Raw genomic sequence first — 20191 nt, 5'->3', positions numbered from 1 at the left:
CACAGTGAAGATGAAGTAATTGTATCGATTTCTCTAGAGAACTTTCAGGGGGTGTTTTCCATACAAAATATAACGGTGCATTAATATATGTTTTGAAAAGGTGAAGATCAGCATTATAAGATCTAATATTTAAAGTATTATATTATTGAGTGTACTGTATACCCATCAAGATGATTTGCTATTTTCATTCCTTGTCCATTCAAAAGGAGAGAAATTAATGACTTGTTAATAAGTTTTAAAGACGCCACTCTACCCTATGTATCTTATTTAACATTCAGTAAGATGAGTATGAGCGGATCACATATCTGTAGAATTTGGTGACACTTCTAATGAACTAAAAAGACTGACTAAAAAGACAAGAGTCTTTGAAAATGTAATTAAACTATAAATACCAAGTACAAGTTCTGTGCTTTTATAGTCCATTAATGTGTTGATTGTCACTAATTGCCTAAGATTGAAAACACGAAGAAAATTCCAAGTTCCTGCCTGGAAATTTCAATGCAACTGAGTCTCACAGGTTTTTCATAAATAACTGAACTTCAAAGGAAAATAATATTCAGTCAATCATTTTAGCAAGCAAAAAAAAAAAGAGGACAGGACCTGTTGAGACATTTAATCCACAAAAATGACATTTATCAATAATAAATGTTGGGATATTATTCTTAGATTAAAAGGTGACACAGAGACTTTAAAGCTTTGTGTTCTTTAGAAGTGATATAAAAAATTCAACATGGAAAAAAACCTAGCATGGTATCAGTAGGAAGTAAGGAAATCACAGTAATTCCTGGAGGCATTTCCAAAGTGGAAGATTCCCACTCTGCAAGCAGTGATTATTAAGTGCATGTTCCCTGATAAACACACGAACCCATTAAAATAAAGCAGTAATCCCTTAAAAGAAGTAAAACTGGCTGGATTTTCTCTTAAAATTAAATTTCTCCAATTCATCAAGTTACTTTGCAAATTATTTCCTTAGCTAAAAAAGATCAAGTAATGTAATTTTAATTTTCAGGAAAAAATGGAATTAAAATGACACACTGTACTTCTAATTCTGCTGAAAATAACTGCAATTTCTGTAAAAGAAAATGACAGCTTTTAGTGGCTTCTGTAGTCTGTCACTTTTGCATGTGATTAAAATGTGGGTTTTATCAAAACACACATGAAATATTGAGCATCTTTAGAGATTAATTTAGCATACCTTATTATAATAGCATGTTTTACTTAAAAATGTGTTTTTATATTGAATACATCCATAATTATATTACGTATTATACAATGCATTTTGAGCTTCAGATTGCACTTACACACGAAGCTCATTTTAAAAAAAACATTCATCCACTAGTGAAAAAAAGTGTTTAAATCTCTTAAGTAGAGAACATGAAAAAGCCAAACCTATCAATCAAACCAGAGGGTTTTTTTTTTTTTGGAACCAGGAAAGATCCACAATTCATTACTATTATAATCTATCAGTAACTTAATATACAAACTGCCACAATTTTCTCTTCAAAGTGCACCAAATACAATGTTTGAAATGTAAGCCTCAGCTACAGTTTGATAATCAGTGAAGAGAATTTTCCTGGGATTTTTTCTTGACCGAGTTAAATCCTCCTTTGCTGTCAGATAACTTTGTCTATGGCTTTGGATAATGCATAAGGTTATGCCATTCCTTGCTTTATTAAATCATGGAGAAAATAGGAATAATATTTTGAAATAAATCAAGTACCCAACTGATTCCTTGATTAAACACTTTTTTATTCAATGTTACTTCTGTGTTTAAAATATTTTGCAAAGACCAATCTATACTCAGCTATAACTGAGACTTATCCTGGACAGAAAGACCTTCTGGCCTGTGCAGAAACAGCAGTTTTCCACATTAACAGTGAGCTAGCAATGGTGAATAGCAAAAAGGAGGATTGTAACAAATACCTGCAATAATACAATTTTCAGCATGCTTACATCATTTGTACATGGTCAGTAGAGGATGGATGACATGTAAGTATTTCTAAAGGCAAGCAACAAAAACAGACGGGTTGTAAATTTTCAAATAGGCCCTAGTTTTTTAGCTATGGCTCAACTCCAGAACCAAAGGGCAAACAAATTTATTGCCTTTTGAGGATTTACAGATGGCCTAAAATTGAGAATAAAGGGGAATCCAGTTGACAACCACTGGCATTCTTAACAGAACAATGAGCACGGGATACAAGAGGCTTTTGTTTGCAGAGATCCTTAGGAGCCAGAACCCTGCTAGGGTGATGCAGCGCGCTGCATCTGCTCTCGGGACAATCAGCTCCTCTTCATAGTCAATAAAAGGTACAGAGAGCCCAGCCCGCAGCGACAGCTCTGCCAGGGGCCCGGACGGCTCTCCAGCAGGATGGATGCGCTGGCACCTCAGCAGGATGCACTGCTGGCAGAGATGGGCCGCGCATCACCTGTCCGCAGCGGGGCGCGCTGCCACTAAGGACCACCTCCCCCGGACCCCCTCGAGTGCCAGTGCCGCACAGGGCCGAGGGAGGCGGAATTTAGCGGACACCTACGCTCCTTGTGCCACGGCCACGGTTATCGGCTGCCCCCAGAGCGACAGCAGCGACCGCCATCGCCCCCGCCCCGCCCGGCGGGGAGGGCAGCGCCGTCAGCGCCCCTACTGCGCACGCTCAGGCGCCCGCGCCTGCGCCCCGCGGCGGCTCCGTTCATTCTAAGGGAGGACTAATTCCGGCAGGACGGGCGGGATGGGGCAAAGGGACCCCCTTCCCTCACAGCGCGACCCGGCCGCGGCATGCGCCGCTCCCCGCCACTGCCGCCTCTCCGCAGGCGGCTAGGCGCCAGTCTCCCCTGAACGTTCCCTCCGAGCAGCGCACACCCACCTGCAGCCAACACCCGCAGCTCACCGACCGGTCTGGCCCACCCTCCGCAGCAGCCACGCCGGCAGATTGGCTCCTTCCGGCGTCATTCTCCTGCTCCTTGCTCTCGGAATGGCTCCGCCGGCCGCCACTCCAGGTGAGAGCCCGCCTATCTGTCCTCTCTGACGACACCGCGGGTGCAGCTCCGCCGCAGGCACCGCCTTTCCCCTGATAGGTCGCTTCCTGGCGCATTCCGCTGTCACTCACAGAGCGCTCTGACACCAGGTTGGTTATTACTCTCAGGGGCGGGGCCCTCCGCGCTTTCTTGACGCCGATAGGCTCCCGCTAGGCCTGAGGGGGCGGGCTGTGGCGGCGCGGGCCGGGCGCCGGGAGCGCGGCCGGGCCATGGGCAGCGTGCGCTGGGCCTTCCCGTGCGGCGCATGGCGGCCCCGCCGCCGCGAGTGGCTGCTGGCCGCGCAGCTGGTGCAGCCCGAGGAGAAGGAGCGCATCGGCCAGTTTGTCTTTGCCCGCGATGCCAAAGCCGCCTTGGTACCTGGGGAGCCGGGGCGCGGTTGTCTCTCTGCACAGTCAGCGTTGCCCAAATTCCTGATTTGTCGTAGGAAAACGTGCCGTGCCAGGGAGTTTCAGGGATGTAAAGCTAAAGGATAAGGCTTGTATAAGAGTATGAAGTTCCGTCTCACTGCGGAGCCAGGAGGGACGGCAGGCTGCTGTCAGTAGTTACTCTGAAAGACTTCACAACTTCTAAGTCGCCATACCAAGTCAGGAGACAAAATCAGCGTACCCTGAGGGACTCTACGTAGGACATCGGGGTAACGACTGGGAGAATAAAGCTGTTTTACAAGATCCAGGCCCTAAAATCTCACCTAATAACATAGTAATACATGCCTGCTGATTAGTCTGAAAGGAGTTACTCATCACTCTTAGCTGCTGAGCATTTAATTTACCTAGGTAAATTTCACCTAGGTGAATTAATTTACCTAGGAAGTAAATGGATGTACTAAAAGGAAGGCTATTGAGATAATTTCACTGTTTAGCGTGGTGTAAAAAGTATTTATTTGTGCCATAAAGTATCATAAATAAGTTACTAAGGTAGAGAAAGGAGCTACTGCGATTTGTCTGGGCTGGGACTTAATGTTAGTTGTGCTAATAGTGACCATGCGTTTGATACTCTGATGGACTCTTCTGCTTAACCTTACTTGACACAGCTTTTATAAAAGGGAGGAATTTAAATTATTTGGCTAAAATACACTAATTGATATCGACAGTAATAAACCAACATTTTTTAGATGAGGGGTTTTCTAGCACAACAGATCTGTATGAATTACTTCCATTTTATTTCATAGGCTGGTCGCCTGCTGATGCGGAAATTAATTGCAGAGGAGCTGTGCATACCTTGGAATGAAGTACGCTTGCAAAGGACACCAAAAGGAAAGCCTTTCCTTGCCAATAACTTACTCACTATCAACTCAAATTACAACTTCAATGTCTCTCATCAAGGAGATTATGCAGTCCTTGCGGCTGAGCCTGAGCTTCAAGTTGGCATTGATATTATGAAGACCGATTTACCAGGTAATTCATTGTGGTGACTAAAGCAGATTCTGCAGTGTTTGAGTACTGAACATTTTCACATTTCCCAAAGAACCAATCTGTGTCCTAGAAATGTAGTGCAGTTAGCAGAGAGTGTGTGAATGTATTGTGTATTGGGATTTTTAGCTGTTAAATGCACTCCTCGTTGTTTATTTTGGTGTGCCTTGTAGGACAGATACAGATATATTTCTCATTTAGAGAAGCAGAACTGTGGGAAAATAAGATTATTAATCCTTCTGTCGTATGGCCAGCATCTGCAGATACTTTAATTATGGATTTGCTCTGTGTGAGGCAGAAGGAGGAACATCTTTCCAAATAGGGACAATGGGATCCATCCCCATGAGAACTTCATAGCCTGTGTTACTCAGTTGTCCCATATGTGTGGAATTTTATGTGTCAGCCAACTGGCAACACAGATTTGCTGTGAATGTGCAGTAATCAATCCTCAGTGAGAGGGGATCATGAGGAGGGAGCACATGAGATGGTCTTGGAAAAAGACTAGACTTTACAAACTTTAGCTATTGGCCTGTTTATTAGTATGAAATAACTGTATAAGTTAGTGAACTTCAGGATCCAAATTAGGATTGTAGCAAAGTGTATTTTTAAATACAGTTTTATGGAGATGATTTAGTTTGCAAATGTTCATCAGCACATAGTCATGGGTTAAAGAAGAAACATACTGGGATTTATGATTCACTGGAATTCTTTTTTTTTTAGAATCTTCCTTAAACATTTAACCAGATATGCAAGTAGTAGTTGTGTTCTTAGAGAATCTTTCTCTACAGTTTTTGGAGTTGCCTGGCATTTTATGCTGCAAAATATGTTGTGTTGTAAGGGAGAGATTCAGGTAAACCCTAACTAGATAACTTTCTGTCTGATCACTTTACACCTTTTTAATGACGACTACCAGTGTACATTTTTGATTGTCACGTTTAGCTAGGATGCACAGAAGCTTTGCTGCATTCTGAAGTTCATTCCTGTGACTCACACCTGCTGTAGACCCTCACTCTGAACACAGTGGTCATCAGGTGAGGCCCCAGGACAGCCTTTGGAGCACCCTCACCAGAGTTGTTGTGTGTTTTGTGACAGGAGTTGTGTCCAGTGGGTAAGGCTGCTTTGGTACAGGGGCATACCTGACAGGACTGCAGGTAACACAGGGCCCAAATAACCAGATTAAGCTTGAAGTTGGTGCTTTTATCATAGCTCTGTCAGGCAAAGCAAGCATGGCGGTGTCCCAGCCGTGTCTCCTCACACCATCTTGCACATCCTCATCCTGTTGTTTGCTGGGGGAGCAGAGTTACAGAGAAGGCCTTGATGCTGTGGAAACACTGCTGATATTGGTGTGGTATCAACACAGGGTTAGGCATGGACCTAAAACACAGCACTCCACAGGCTGCCAGGGAAAAGGTAACAACTGGACCCAGTACCCTTGGAAACACTCTGGTTGGGCTGCCACTGGCCTTACCACAGGACTCACTAATTTTAATTCCTCATTCCAAAAAGTTTCTAGTTTCAGCAGGTAAATAGTGAAAATCAAAACATTCAAGCACTTGTATTTGAAGCTTTTCTTGGGAACTGCAAAATTCAAATTTATACAGAAAAATTAAAAAAAATTATATGTGGAAGTCGGGATATATTCCATCCTCTGCTGGTATTTTATGCAGATGTAAATGTAGCTGGCATTTTAAAGGCATGTTGTCAATGTCCAGCTGACAAGTTTTATGAAGCATGTTAAACTTTATTTCTGAAGTCTAAAGGCTAAGTAATACTTGGAGATCTGATACAGACAGACTTTAGTGTTTTTGGGAGATGCTGGTGATTCCAAAAACTGAACAGTGAAAAATGACTCATGGATCTTCCTTTTTGTAATTATAATTTGTATTTTTGAAAAAGAAATAAGATATTAAGGGAAATGTAATAATTGTATGTTGAAAATAGAGCCAGTACATAAGTAATATTAAGGTTAAAACTTCATATTACAGAAACTATAATTTACAGCTGGCCATCTTATCACCTGGAATTATTCTGAGGAAGATTTTTGTCTTCGTAGAATCGCCTGCAACTCTTTTTTGTTGCTGGGCTATGAATAAGTAGCACTGACTTTACCAGTATTATTTTCTCTGATAGTTCCACTGAGTGGTGCTCTTGTTCTGCACTTGCTAAGCACATTCTATTCCTGAAAGTGGATCCACTATAAATCTCTTTCCTTGGAACAGCTACAAGGACAAAGAGTTCCCTATGAACAAAGTACGTTTCAGTAGGTTTGTTTGTTTTCTTCAAACACTTGTTTAAAAACAAAGTTCTTCATCTTATGATGTTATTATCCAACAGCATCGTGATTGAAGTCTGTAGTATTGTAGCTCCTATATTGCTTTATTGTTCAACCAGTGAGCATGCAAAATCTGCAGTGCAGAGATACAAGAGTATCATGCAGCTGAAAGTTTTGAGAAGTCTGCTGTTTGTGTGCTACTATGTAACAAGGAGTCCTAGTGCACATAGATTTTTTATGTCACTTCTTAATCCCCCCTATGTATTTTTGTTTTACTTATTGCTCTTAAAAAGCTGTCTCTTTCCATATTACTTGTGCTTTCTTATTAAAATCTGAGAAATGAAGCTGCTACAGCACATAGCCTTCTTCAAAGGTGAAGGCAGGGCACACTAGAAGCTATTCTTACCCCTGCAAAAAGCAGCAGTTCCACAGATGTGCAACAGTTTATCACCTTTTTTCCTCTATTCTGATACTGAAGTAAATACTGTAGTGATGGTAGAAAAGGAAAATATCCTCTTCAGGTAGTGTGTGTTGCTGCCTTTTGGTTATCTGGCAGGTCATTGTAGATTTAAATAAATCTTTCAGTTTAATTGTTTTTGAGGAATTACTGAGATCAATGGTTATTTTTCTTCTCTTTAGATCAGTTTAACATGAACTCTTGAGTCATTTGGAAAAATGCACACTGTCCTGTAAATTTGTTTGTAGAAGTGTCTGTGGACATTATTTGGCCAGGTAATGCATATGAGTTTATTTTAAACTTTTTCAAAAAAGAAATGAGAAAGATTCTCACAGTACTGTTAACTCCTGTGGAAAAAACTGAGCTTGTGTTTGACTTTTTAGCTTATGGAAAAGAAATTTTGCAACAAGTGTCAGCTTGGTTTGAGTGGTGTGTGGGATGTTGATTGACCAGTCACTTAAGCTCTGTAAAGTAGAACGTTTTCAGTGACTTAGGAAATAATTATAGCTTGATAAAGATTGCCTTGAGCATTTGAAAAAAGTTTAGATCTTAGGCTCAAGAGCTTTCCTGCTGTGCAAGTGAATTTCACTAATGCAATTTTTTAGCTTTGATGGATTTGCAAAGATAAATAAATTAACAGTTCATTCCATATCTTTGAAAATCAGCCTGCAATCTTTCTTACATATCCCACTGTATTTACTTTGATCCAGATGTCTCCAATCTCAGTTTTATTCTAGAATTAAATATTTGACATGCAGTAAAATTAGCTTTTCTCATTAATATTTTGATTTTATGCTAGGCTTGCTTGTTAAAAGACACAAAAGGGTAAATTATCTGCATGTGAATTTCACAGAAAAATTAATTTGATCTAAAAATACTCAAATAAATGCTTTTTTAAGAAAGTAGGCTATTATGTGCAAACACCTAATTATTTGAAACTGGTTTTCTCTGAGGCGAGGAAATATAAAAAAAGATCTTGATTCATTTTTCTCTTTTTTTTCTCATTATCACATTGTTGAGGTGAGGTAATGCAAGAGATGATGGAGTTCTTCAAATCAGAAACAGGTCAAACATGTATATAAGTCCCACAGGAAGAAGCTAAATACCGTACTTCAGTCTAGCTAGTGGAGGAAAGCTCTCTCTCCAGACAGTTTTAAACTTTGTGCTGTTAATTTTGGTGTATTGCTAAGCCTAATTGAGTTAGGCTCACCTACATCATAGTTCAGATATTTGGCATGTCTTTTAGCTAGCAGCCATGTTCAATTTTTTCTTAATTGCAATGCTTCTTTAATTGCTGCATTTCAGCTTTTCAATAAGAATTTCCTGACCTAGAAACAAATTCCAAATCAGATTATTCTTTAGAGTGCTTTTGTCCTTAGGGTGGTTTACCTTTACCTTAAATGAAGTTTTAACTGTTTCTGTTTTTATTGTTGTATTTCAGTAAATCTTATAGCAGTAATCAGTATCTAATCTTTTACTGCTAGAGATAATAATCAAATTGTTAGCTAATGTTACAGCTTTAGGTGTGTAGGTGCCCTGCTTGGAATGAAGAAATTAACAAAGGGTTTGATTTAAATGTTACTTCTTTACAGATCAAAGAAATCATAATTTATCAATACTTCTGTAAGCACATCATTTTTAGATGTGAAGGATGTTAAAACAGCTGATATCCTTGCTGAGCTAAAGAATCACAATGATGTTATGCACTTACACTGGGTAAACAGGGAGGCATTTCTTTGTTCTTGTTCTGTTTGCAATTGGGAAGAAACAGCCATCTTAAACATATTCTTAAAGAATGTATAATATGTAGCAATTTCATTGCTGTGCTTTATTCATGTTTCTAACACAGTTTTAACTGGGAATCACACAATTCTGTAATTGATAAAGCACCAATGCTTGATAAACTGTGAAAGAGATATTGATATTGTGATTAAATCTCCTCTTTAAAGGAAAATTTCTTTGTTTTTCAAAGAAGCACTCTTAATCCTTCATGACTATTTCTTTAATAGAAAAGTGTAAAACCATTTGGATTTAAATATAAACTGATGTCAATATGCAAAACTATAAAATTACGCTGTGAAGAATATATATTTAAAATGAGGGATAAACTAGCGATTAGGAAAAGAAAAATCCTGAACTAGGGGCTTTTATTAAAAATAAGAGTTGGAATAAAGAGTAACTATAAAAATGCTTGTCAGATTTTTTTGGTGTTGTGGTATTTTTTCATTCTGCACAGTAATCACAATTTATTACTAAATTGGTGTTTTGGGAAATTAAGTTGTACAGTCACAATGAGCAGCTAAATAGAACTGATTTTTTCTTAACAAAATGAAAAGTGCTTCTCAGCCTTTGACAGTTAGCTTTGGCTTCCCAAATTAAGAAAGTGTACCAGAAAAATCTGATCCAAGGACTAAGGTTATGTAATTACTATGTAGGTGCTAAAAAATTGCCTTTTGAGGAGTTTCTTGCTAACACTGCCCAGTTCCAATAGCTTCAGCTCTACAGATACATATATTTGTTGCAAGACTGCAACATAGAAGCTGACTTTATTTCGTGTTATTACAAGCTTATTTGGATATTGACTGCAGGTATTATAGTTTGGAGCCCTTACTGTTTCAAGGTTGTGAGACAGTCTTTTAGAGACAGATTGCAGATTTTTTTTATACTGACTTATGAAATGCTAGGAACTTATCTTAAATATTTTACAACTCTTCTCCATAAATATAAGAAAAAATAGCCTCAGCTGTATTTGCCTGATCTATTTGCTTTCTGAAAGAAATTCTTATTTTCAACAAGGCAAATATTTTTATATTTCCTAAATAAAGATGACAGGTTGCTTATGTTATGTCAGGTTTTCAGGAGCGTTTAGGATTGGGAGACATTTGCTAGTTCCATAGGTAGATATTTTCTTGCCATTTATTGGGTTGGTGCTGGGAATTCTAAGCATTCATAGCTCTTATGTGCTGTGTTGTATTTTGATAGAAAATCCAATTTTGTAGTGTATTAAAAAGTTATTTCTTGCCCTGCACAGTTTTCTGGTTTATTCATCAGACTTGTTGGGTTCTGTGTTAAGCATGTATATCTTCCTTTTTCTTTCTTAGTAAAAAGAAATTTAATAAAAGCAAAGCAAACACTTGGAGATGATATCTACAAGAGTAGATACAGCTGATACAGGTGAACAGACCATTGAAGTTCATCAGTTTTTTATCTGTGGGCCTCTGGTTTTTCATCTGCTTTTGCCATGTTGCAGCATATTTATCTTCCACTTGCATCTTTCCTTGTATATTTTGGCTGGATAAAAGACAGCTCCTGTAGTGACAAAATTTAATTTGTGTGATGTTAAGGGGAGGGGTATGGGGTGACAACATGCCAATGACTAGCTGACTGCTGTCTCTTCGCTGTGGGAAGACCAAACAAAGCTAAACATGCTGGATTCTAGCTGTCAAGTGGGGCAAACAGTCTTTCATCTGCTGGCAAGCCAAACAAATGGCTTTATAAGGTTTTGGTTTTTTGGATTTTTGTTCATTTGTTTTTAAAGAATGTCCTTATGGAGAAGAGATTGATTGATTCCCAAATTTAAAACACTAATACTACTTCTGTCATCATGTGGGGTTTTTAGGACTTCATTATGAAGGCAGGAATGATGGTGTACAGAGGTGGGAAAGCTTTAAGTGTAAAAATAAGGGACATTTTTACTGCATTCAGCTGTGCAATTCATGTTCTGGAACAGGCTTCTGTGCAGTGTCCTGACTTCTGCCATTAAAGAGCAACTCTCAGCAGACTTTTTCAGGGAGACCAGCTCAGTTTGAATCAGCTTCTGCTTTCTAAGGTCACAGAGCTTCCCATGAAAAATTTGCTTTAGTCAGAAGGAGGTGTTAGAAAGTGTGAATCATGTAGTTAAATTCATGTGGAAGATGAGGATGACTTAGGTACTGAGAATTGGCTCCCCCTCTTTTATCCAGTATAGTATTTTATATACCAAGTACCAACTGGATTCCAATGCAACCCAAGGTTCTGCAGTGGTGTTAGCTTCTTAAAGATGGGCCTATGTTCCCTATAATTACACTGTCACTAAATACCTAACTTTTTCTGCTTGATAAACTGTGAAAGGGAGATCTGCTATTGGGATTAAATCTCCTTTTTTTTTTTTTTGCTTGTCTGTTTTCATGGACTAGTAAATGATATGAAGTTGTAGGTTTTCTTTAAAATGTTCATTTTAAATCAAAGAATTAATTGCCAAAGATTTCAGTCAATTTCTCTGAATGTGTAAAAAGACCTTCTAGTATATTACTTCATAAAATATAATAAAACCTTTCAGAGATCAGGTGGCTTGGTAGTACTAGGTAGTCTAAGGCTGTAGGTGGTCAGAACCCATCTGGACTTTTTTTTTTTTACATCTGTAGTTGTCCTCATGACTTGCTTTATAAAGGAAGGTGTATTTTTATGTTTATTTAGATTTTGGGGGTTGTGTTTTAGTGTGATGCAGCATAACTTCCTAACTGTTGAAAGGAAGTAGAGTTCCTGCTGTTTGAGCAATGTAGTGATTGCTGTAACTGTTTGATATATGTTCTATAATGAAAAACTGATTAAAATGTCTTTTTTGTGGGGTAATTTTTTCTTTTGCTGAAGTATTATGGCTACCTAGAGCTCTGCTAGCTGTGGTCATGCAACTTCTTACAAAGGGCTTAAGCAAGTAAAAGGTATAAGAGTTGACAAAACACAAGTTAAGAAACTTCTTTTTTTGTTACTTTTTTACTTCTTTTTTTATTTTAGTTTTCTTATTTGCTATCACTTATTTAGTTGTAAGTGCATTTTTCTCAAAGAATTTGAGGTCCCTGATTGTCTTAGTGATTAAGACCTTTTGTATTTTAAATGCTTTTATTTTCTCCACTCAGAAGTAAGCTAAAACCATGAGCTTGCATCCGGGTGTGTTTGACTGCAAGCTCTTCAATAGCAAGTGTATATTCCAGCTGAATGTTTGGCATGGTAAGAACATGTAGAAATATTCTGGAGTCTGAACAAAATTTGAGAGAATCTGGATTTTTTTTTTCAATTTTCAGAATAAATGATGAAAAGCATGAATCTGTTGCAGACAGTGTGCTACTTGTCTTTAAATTGATCAGCTATGCTGTTAACAGCTTTTAATTTTATTTCAGGGTTTTTTTAACCAAGTCATAGCTGCTGTTTTTCCAGTCAAGTTTTAGAGTTAGATCTAAGCCATCATGACTCTACTTCCTTTTGTTTTACATTGACTGTCAAGGCAGCTTGCTTAAAGCTTCATCACTGCTGTCAGACCCAACCACATTAATGCAATTGAAACCTTAGCAGTTTCTCTAATATTGCAGAGACTTAATGATGCTATCTGCAGAGAAAATATCAAACATTATCAAATTATTTCAGTCTCTTTATGGCTGAATTTTCCAGATTGACATTTTTATAATCTGGAAAATGTTGAGTAATTCATAGGAGGAGATGTCAAATTTTCAGGCATTTTAGAGTTAGTGCTTCTCTGGGGTATGCCAAGATAAAACACATCGATGTTAACATGATGAGAATAGATGTTTAACATACATATAATTGGGAGAATTGTGGGATACTGACAGGAAGTGTGGAGGTCAGAGAATGTAAATCCAATTTCCAATTCACACGAAAGCTGTGTGAGCTGGTAGATTGAGAAAACATGCCTTGTTAATGTTCTATCTGGTTCTTGTAAGTTACTCATTTATCTCACTAATTATTTGCGTTGTTTCTAAATGTCTGCACAAGGGTTAGTTGGTATTAATAAACAATTAGGGCTTGGGCATCTGTTGCAGCAGAAATGTTTTCTCTGTACCAGGTTACTTTGGTTTCCTTTAGAGACGGTAAAATGTGATCAATTAGGGTCCTACCCTAAAAGGATTTTCAGCCCAAGAATCCAGGACTTAAAACATTCATCCAGTAGAGTTGGTTAGTTTAGAAGCTTCATAGCTATCTTGTGTTTCACATGATTAGGTAGATTGAGCTGTTCACGCTTCAGTTGTTTGTTTTCCTATGTATGAGGTGTCACACTGCCACTTTAATGTTTTCCATCTGAAAGTGAACTATTGATTAGATATTAGCTCTTAGTCACTGACCTGTTTCTTTTATGCAGTTCAAGTTGGTGAGAAGGCTGTTCACATTCTGGGATGTGTTTCATATTTTTGTTTTGAGTGTTTGCTTTGAGGGTTTGGTTTTGTTTGTTTGTTGTGTTTTTCAGGAGATCAGTTGATCAGTGAGCTGGCAGTAGTAGCTTTATAAGCTAGTTTGTTTGTATCTGATCAAACCAAGTTGAAGACTGTAAACTCATAAAACCTGAAGTGGAGATGGTCATTCATCTACTCTTCTCATTGTTTTTGAGAATGCATGGCATGGTTTAATAATTTTTGGTACAAGTTTGCACCCTGCCTTTGTGAAGCATACACTGTATTACCAAAGCTGACTTAAAATTAACCTGATGTTTGTAAAAATGTAAAAAATTTTTGTATTAGCCTTATAGGTAGTAATTTTCACTATTAATAGCATCAGAGTTTATATAGATCTTAATTCTGATTGCCTTTATCTTCTTACAAATGTAGCTTGTTGGGATTCTTTAGCAGGCAGAAAAATGGGGGGAAATTACAGTGTATTTATATGCTATTTCTACAGTGCATTTGCAAACAGGACTAGAGAATATAGTCTGTTTTCTTATTTTTCACTCCTGCCTCTTTTTAAAATCAGTCTTTTATATCTGGTCTGTGGCATCTCTGTTCTACAGGGAAAATGCAAAGCATATTTTTGTCTAGTCTTTAAAAAAATGTAAGAAAAACTCAGTTGTCATTGCAGTGGAAAGCATGGCATTGTATTAATGTAAATAGCTCATGCAAAAAATCCAAAATGCAGACATATATGCACAGATAGGAACACACACACTTACCTGTACATAGTATGTGTACTTTCCAGGCTTAATATTCGAGTCTTTTACCCAGTATTACTCACTATTTCCTCTCATCACTCTTCCTGAAATTTCCAGGGTGTTGTGTGCTTTTAATTTAATGAAGAAACTTAACTCAGGGTTTAGGGTTTGTTTTTAACGACTAGAATGCAACTTTTGAAAGATTACTCAGTTTATATTCTTAAGGAGCTGATGTACTTAAAAGTTGATTAACAAGGCATGTATTTTAAAATCAGAGACAGCAGTATGATTAATGCTCAGCATTAAAAGGAGTTAGTTTGTTATTTTGAAGAACTCTATTTCCTGACATAGGCAAGTAAGACGTACTTACTTAAGAAGTCGGTTTATTTCTGAAACAAGTTGACAAGGGGGAGCTACTTTAGAAATGCAAATTTAAAACCAAATAATTAATTGCTATATGGACTTGTTCCAATTCTTTCAAATGAAGTTTTTTATAAATTGTGCCAAGTAGTTGGCCACAACTTGAGGCTGATTTTTTAAATCAAGCTAAAAGCAAAAAACATAGCATTTAAACATAAACTTTCTACTGCTTCTAGTTTTGTCCCCTTCATATCTCCTATGTCATGAGAGACATGGGAAAATTGAAGGGGGTTTAGCAAAGGGCCACCAAAGTGATTTAAGGGTTGGGGAACTAGACTGATGTCGAAATGCTGATGGAGCTGTATTTGTTGAACCTGAAGAGGTGAAAGTTCTGAAGAGGGGAATCTAATTGCAGCCTCCCTGAAATGTAGCTGCAGACACAATGTTCATAGTTGTCTTCATGAGGGTGCACAGGAACAGGGCAAAAGGCAGCAGGCTCAGGTTGCTTCAGGGGGAGTTCTGTCTCTGTAGAACAAGTCTGCACCATGAGAACAGCAGAATACTGGACTAGGTTCCCCAGAGAAGGGGTGAAATACTCTGCTTGACACAGCCCTGGAAAACCCAGCATAAGGCTCTGTTTTTCAACAGAAGGTTAGACCAGGTTGTCTCCAAAGGTCTTTTTCAACCTACATTTTCCTCATGGTTCTGTGAATCTGTCTTTCTCTGATACTGAAGCAAATACAGGGAAATGGACTAGGCAGGCTGTGGTACTGCAGGTAACTTGTGGAGAACAGGAATCCTACATCCTCTGATCCACTCCTCGGAGCAAAGCAACTGTACTGCATTAAGGAAACAGGGAGTGTGGGCACTTAAGGACAAAGTGGTACCCAAGCTTTTCATAGGAGGAATGTGACAGATGTGGCAGTGGAGGGGAAAGTACTGTGTGAATTTGAACTTGAGTGTTGAGAAGGGTAGCTGAACAGTTGAAGAAACGTAGGACTAGGAAGGGTGAACACTGAGGAAGAAGGCAGTAGCATATGGGTTTGATATGCACTTGGTGTACTAAATGGTTTAAGCATCAAGTATATTCACCACCTGTGATGAAGCTGGGATGCAGGACTGACAAAGCAGGAGCCTTTATATACCTCTATATGCTGAAGGTAGTGTGGTGTGAATAGTCTTGGGTGGTTTTCTCTGGTAGTCCTGGAGGACTATTGAAAGGAGAACTCTCTGAAAGTCATAGGGGAGGAAGGGTACATCAGGACATTCTGGAATGTTTTGTAGTTTGAATCACAAGAATAGCCTGGAGCCTCGCTATGGTTGTCTTAAATATTTGAGAAAAGAGAGAAGGGGGGGGGGAAAGGTGGATTGTCTAGAGCAAGTATTAATTGAGTTATTTGAGTGTAAAATGGGCCATACAAACACAGAGGTGAAAGAAAATACCTTTCTCCAAGTTCAACAATTTTTTCCTTTTTTTTTTTTTTTTTTGTTTTTTGTTTTTTGTTTTTGTTTTTGTTTCAGGGAAGTTGGATTGTGTAAGTAGATGGATATGGAATTTGCGTCAGTAATTCATCAAGGCATACTTAACATTGTGGTTCCTTTTTTCTTCTACTGTTATTTTTTCCAGAGATTAGTCCGGTCCTTAGACTGTTCTGGATCATTCCATTCAGAGCTTGGTGCTTCAGCTGTCAGTAAAATTCTATCTTAAGGTGTTCACTTTAAAATGCAATTGAGGGCATCTCTGAAATGTCACTGCCATGTCTTGTGGGATGTGTATGTCAGACTTTGCAGTGTGGTTTGGAAATTGTGAGAAAACCTGAATGTGTGCTTTAGTGAAACATTGGTTTGTTCAGATCAGTTATTGCTGCTGCCAGTACCTGTTTTAATTTATTGCTTAGATATCTGTAGAAGACAACCACTTTATAGAGAAAGCTTGATGCCTTTACACCTGGTTTATGATGGGGAACATGAGTACAAAAAAGGAAAGTTCCTTGCCCAGTCAACTCAAAAAATTACTGGCACAACTAGTTAGAATCTGCATCTTAAGCAATAATTTAGTGAGTGGGTCCTTCAAAGTAGTGTGGTATTGGGAGGGGGAAAATGTTTTGGATTAAATATGACTAATACTATATTTTTAGTAAGAACATTGAGTAGCCTATCAAAGAAGTTGTCTCGTGTCTCTGTCCAGATTTTTATTATCCCTGCTTGTTTTCTGCCATTGTCACTTTAGCCACCTGTAAGTCCAGTTGGACTTGTATGCTTGCATGGGATTCTGATTAACATAGCCTGTGGGTAGCCAAGCTTGTAACAAGGTCCATAGATTTTAATGAACTATAGAAATGCCATTGATCAATATAACTACACACTGTAGTGTCTTCTATAAGGTAGTAGGGAAAAGTGGTGTAGCCCCCAAAGAGATGCTGCAGTGCCACACAGCTGTGATTATCTTTAGAGGAAGCTTAAATTTAATCTAAGGATTTGAAGGTTTGGTAGTTTGAGGCTGGGTTTTTTGGAGGATTTTTTTCCTGTTGGTATATTTCTTACTGTTATTATGGGCGCCTCTCTATCCCCATTTTCTTCCAGAATAAATCCAATTCAAATAGCTTAAGGTGTGTGATAAATTCGGAAGACTGTGCTTTTACAAGTGCTTAAAAAAGTGTTTCTTCTCTATCCCACCATCCAAGGGTGGGAGGCAGAATAGCTTGATAAATTTTGACAAACAGCATGCTATTTTATAAAATGTTACTAGATCAAGCTGTCAGATGCCAGAGACTGTATATCCTGCTTTTGCAGTTGAATATAAATTTTTTATGTTTATATAAAATTACTATTGGTTCAATACTTTGCCTTTTAGAGAATGCTGGATATACTGCATCCTGAACAACCATCAGCTCACTGCTTTGAGGCTGTATAAATTCAAATCGTAGAGCGCAGTTGGTTCATAATTTTTTTTTTCTTACAAGTTTTTTCTAGAGCAATAATATGAGGTAATTAATTTGCTTATTATTACTACACTGTTAAAATTTCTGTAAATATCTCTGTCTGATTTATAGGTAGTAGCTCAATTCCAAATTTCTTTCACATAATGAAGCGACAGTTTACTGAAACAGAGTGGGATGTAATCAAGTCCATGAGTAATGAATGGATGCAGCTGGATATGTTTTATCGGCACTGGGTAATACTTCTTTTCCTGTTTAAAGTCTGCAAATGTTCACATTCTTTTCTGATGTTTTCATTATAGCAAAAATGTATTTTCATTATATATTTTCATTATAGTAAAAATGTAATCTTTTTATAATTGCATAGAATCATAGAATGGTTTAGGTTGAAAAAGACATCTAAGATCATTAAATCCATCACTAAACTACGTCCCTAAGCACCACCCCTACCCGTATTTTAAAGAATTTCAGGGTCACTCAATCACTTCCCTGGGCAGCTTGTTCCAGTGCTTGAAATGCCATTTGATGAAGAAGTTTCTCCTGTTATCCAGTCTAAACTCCGCTGGTGCTACCTGATACCATTGCATGTGAAGATATTCATGAACTTTATATTTCAGTGGTTATCGTAATATCAGAATAACTTTGAGAACCATGGTACAGCTGACATTTCCAATGGGATTTATTAGTAGTTTTAAACACATAGCCAGAAAAAGGTAAAGCATTCATATGTATGTGCCACTGAATGATTTTAGTTGCATATTTATTTTAAAGCAGCAGGTTAAGCTCAGTATAAACTATGCTGATAACTTTTTCTCTTGATAATTTCATCAGTCTACCCTCACATTTACAGTAGCGTAAGTCTTAAATTTATTTTATCTGCAATGTGTGCTCAGAAGTAATGTTTATAGAGCAATAAATAGCAGTTTAAAAAACAGTTTGTAGCCAGTATAAATAAAATACATTTTTGTCTCTTTAGGCCTTAAAAGAAAGCTTCTTAAAGGCCATTGGAGTTGGAATTGGCTTTAACTTGCAAAGAATTGAATTTAATGTGTCTCCATTGCAACTGGAAATAGGGAAGGTGTATAAGGAGACAAAAATGCTTGTGGATGGAGAAAAAGAAGAGGAGTGGACATTTGAGGTAAAGAAAATATTTTCACTAGTGATAAACAGTCTCAACTCCTTATCGTTGCATTGCATGTTTGATTTTTTTTTTTAATTGCAATTTCGCATCTTTCCTCTGTAGAACCCCACTGAGCTTATATTAATAAAAACTTAGAATATAAATCTGCAGCATTTTTAAAACTTTTTTAAGATTGCAAAGACATCCCATAGATGGATTAGTCATAATGTCTTTTTGTTTTTTCCTGTGTCTGGAATATATTTCCTGTACTCTGGAAAGGACATTCCTATGCAGGAAGTTCACAGAAATATATTCAGGCTTGATTTCTTGAACAGGTCTAAGATTTTAAAGTTCTTCATCAGAAGGTCTAGTCTCAATAGTCTTTTGTTTTCCTTCTTCAAAGTTATTGGGGCTTATCACTAAAACATCCATCCTTTCAGATTTGGTAAGAAATTATCAGTATCATCTTGTGTAGCTTAAAGGATATTGGGGAAAAACTGATAGGGACATATTTACTGATGGACCTGGCAGTGCTGGGTTAACAGTTGGACTTGCTGGCATTGAAAGTGTCTTCCAACTGAGATGATTCTGATTCATAATGATCTCAAATTATTTAATTACCTAAAAAACAAGCTTTAAAAACAAAATAAATGACAATACCGTATCTCTGCACCTAAGAGGCATGTTTGTTCAACCCCTTTAAACAAAGCAAAAAATGGAACAAACTGTCAAGTGCACTTTTCAGTAAGATTATTCTGTTTCAAATACATATTTGCATTTTGAAAATGCAAATACCTGTATTGTTGGAGACAGCTGCTCCAATAGAGCTGTCTGAATGACAAATTTCTGCTGTATATTTGTTTTCTTTAGTTCATTCCTTCATTCAGCATTCCATTTATGGTTATGTGTTACAAGTCTATGCATACTAAATCAGTCCTCTTAATCAATTCCTATATTGTATAGCAATATCAGTATGTCATGAAATTTACTAGTTGGAATTACATTGGCAAAGGAAGTTATTGGGAAAGGCTCTGGTAAGTCTTGTACCAGAATGCTTTCTGTGTTACTGCAGTGTCCCTTGGCCAAGGGAACAACTGCCTGTCTTCATTGAATTCTGGAACTCCTAGTTTTGGTCTTCGATGTGCCTGTGGTTGATTGACAGAAATAGCCTGAAGATGATGATGCAGATAGCTCCCTGCAATGCTTAAATGCTTTCTAATTGTTTGGATTTTTTTCCTATTACTTAGTAATTACTTCTAGAACATTCATGCAGTTTTTTTCTAAGGAATGTCTCTACTTCAATGCTTGCCCACCTGCTTCCCAAAAGTGTAGTGTTATAATGAGGCAGATTCTTGTGCTTCAAAGAAGGGTCGTCTTGAAACTTGATAATATCGAGTTTCCTTTAAATACAAGCTCAATTGGGATATAATTTCAATTAAATATCATCAACATTCATTAAAATTAAATAAATAAAATGTTTTTCAGTTACCAATCTCTGGAGAGCCAAAAATTAAGCATTGCTTTACTTTTTTGTCTCTTCCCAATTTTTTTTTTTAATTTTGTGTCCGTTTTCTTACTTAGAAAAGTCTTTTTTTGTCTCATGAGATTTTTGAACTAACTTTTTAGTTGAAAACACTAATTCTGAGAAATCCGAAAGTGTCACTTGTAAGACTACATATTACTGATACAGTCTT

At 37.6% G+C, this 20191-nt stretch overlaps 1 protein-coding gene across 1 annotated transcript in view; it reads left to right on the top strand.

Annotated features, from left to right (window-relative positions):
* The first annotated feature begins 3225 nt into the window (after positions 1-3225).
* AASDHPPT (aminoadipate-semialdehyde dehydrogenase-phosphopantetheinyl transferase) overlaps positions 3226-20191 on the top strand; it is a 29891-nt gene continuing 12925 nt past the window's right edge. Inside the window, exons 1-4 of the mRNA XM_084227089.1 lie at positions 3226-3383; positions 4199-4424; positions 17492-17613; positions 18354-18515. Of these exons, the coding sequence (XP_084083215.1) occupies positions 3240-3383; positions 4199-4424; positions 17492-17613; positions 18354-18515 (654 nt within the window). The 5' untranslated portion in view covers positions 3226-3239. The remainder of the gene's footprint in view (positions 3384-4198; positions 4425-17491; positions 17614-18353; positions 18516-20191) is intronic.

This window comes from Fringilla coelebs (assembly GCF_963513975.1).
Source record: "Fringilla coelebs genome assembly, chromosome: 2".
In the NCBI taxonomy this organism is placed as follows: domain Eukaryota; kingdom Metazoa; phylum Chordata; class Aves; order Passeriformes; family Fringillidae; genus Fringilla; species Fringilla coelebs.
The sequence above is the reverse complement of the archived record's forward strand: the minus strand, read 5'-3'. Positions and strand labels throughout refer to the sequence as shown.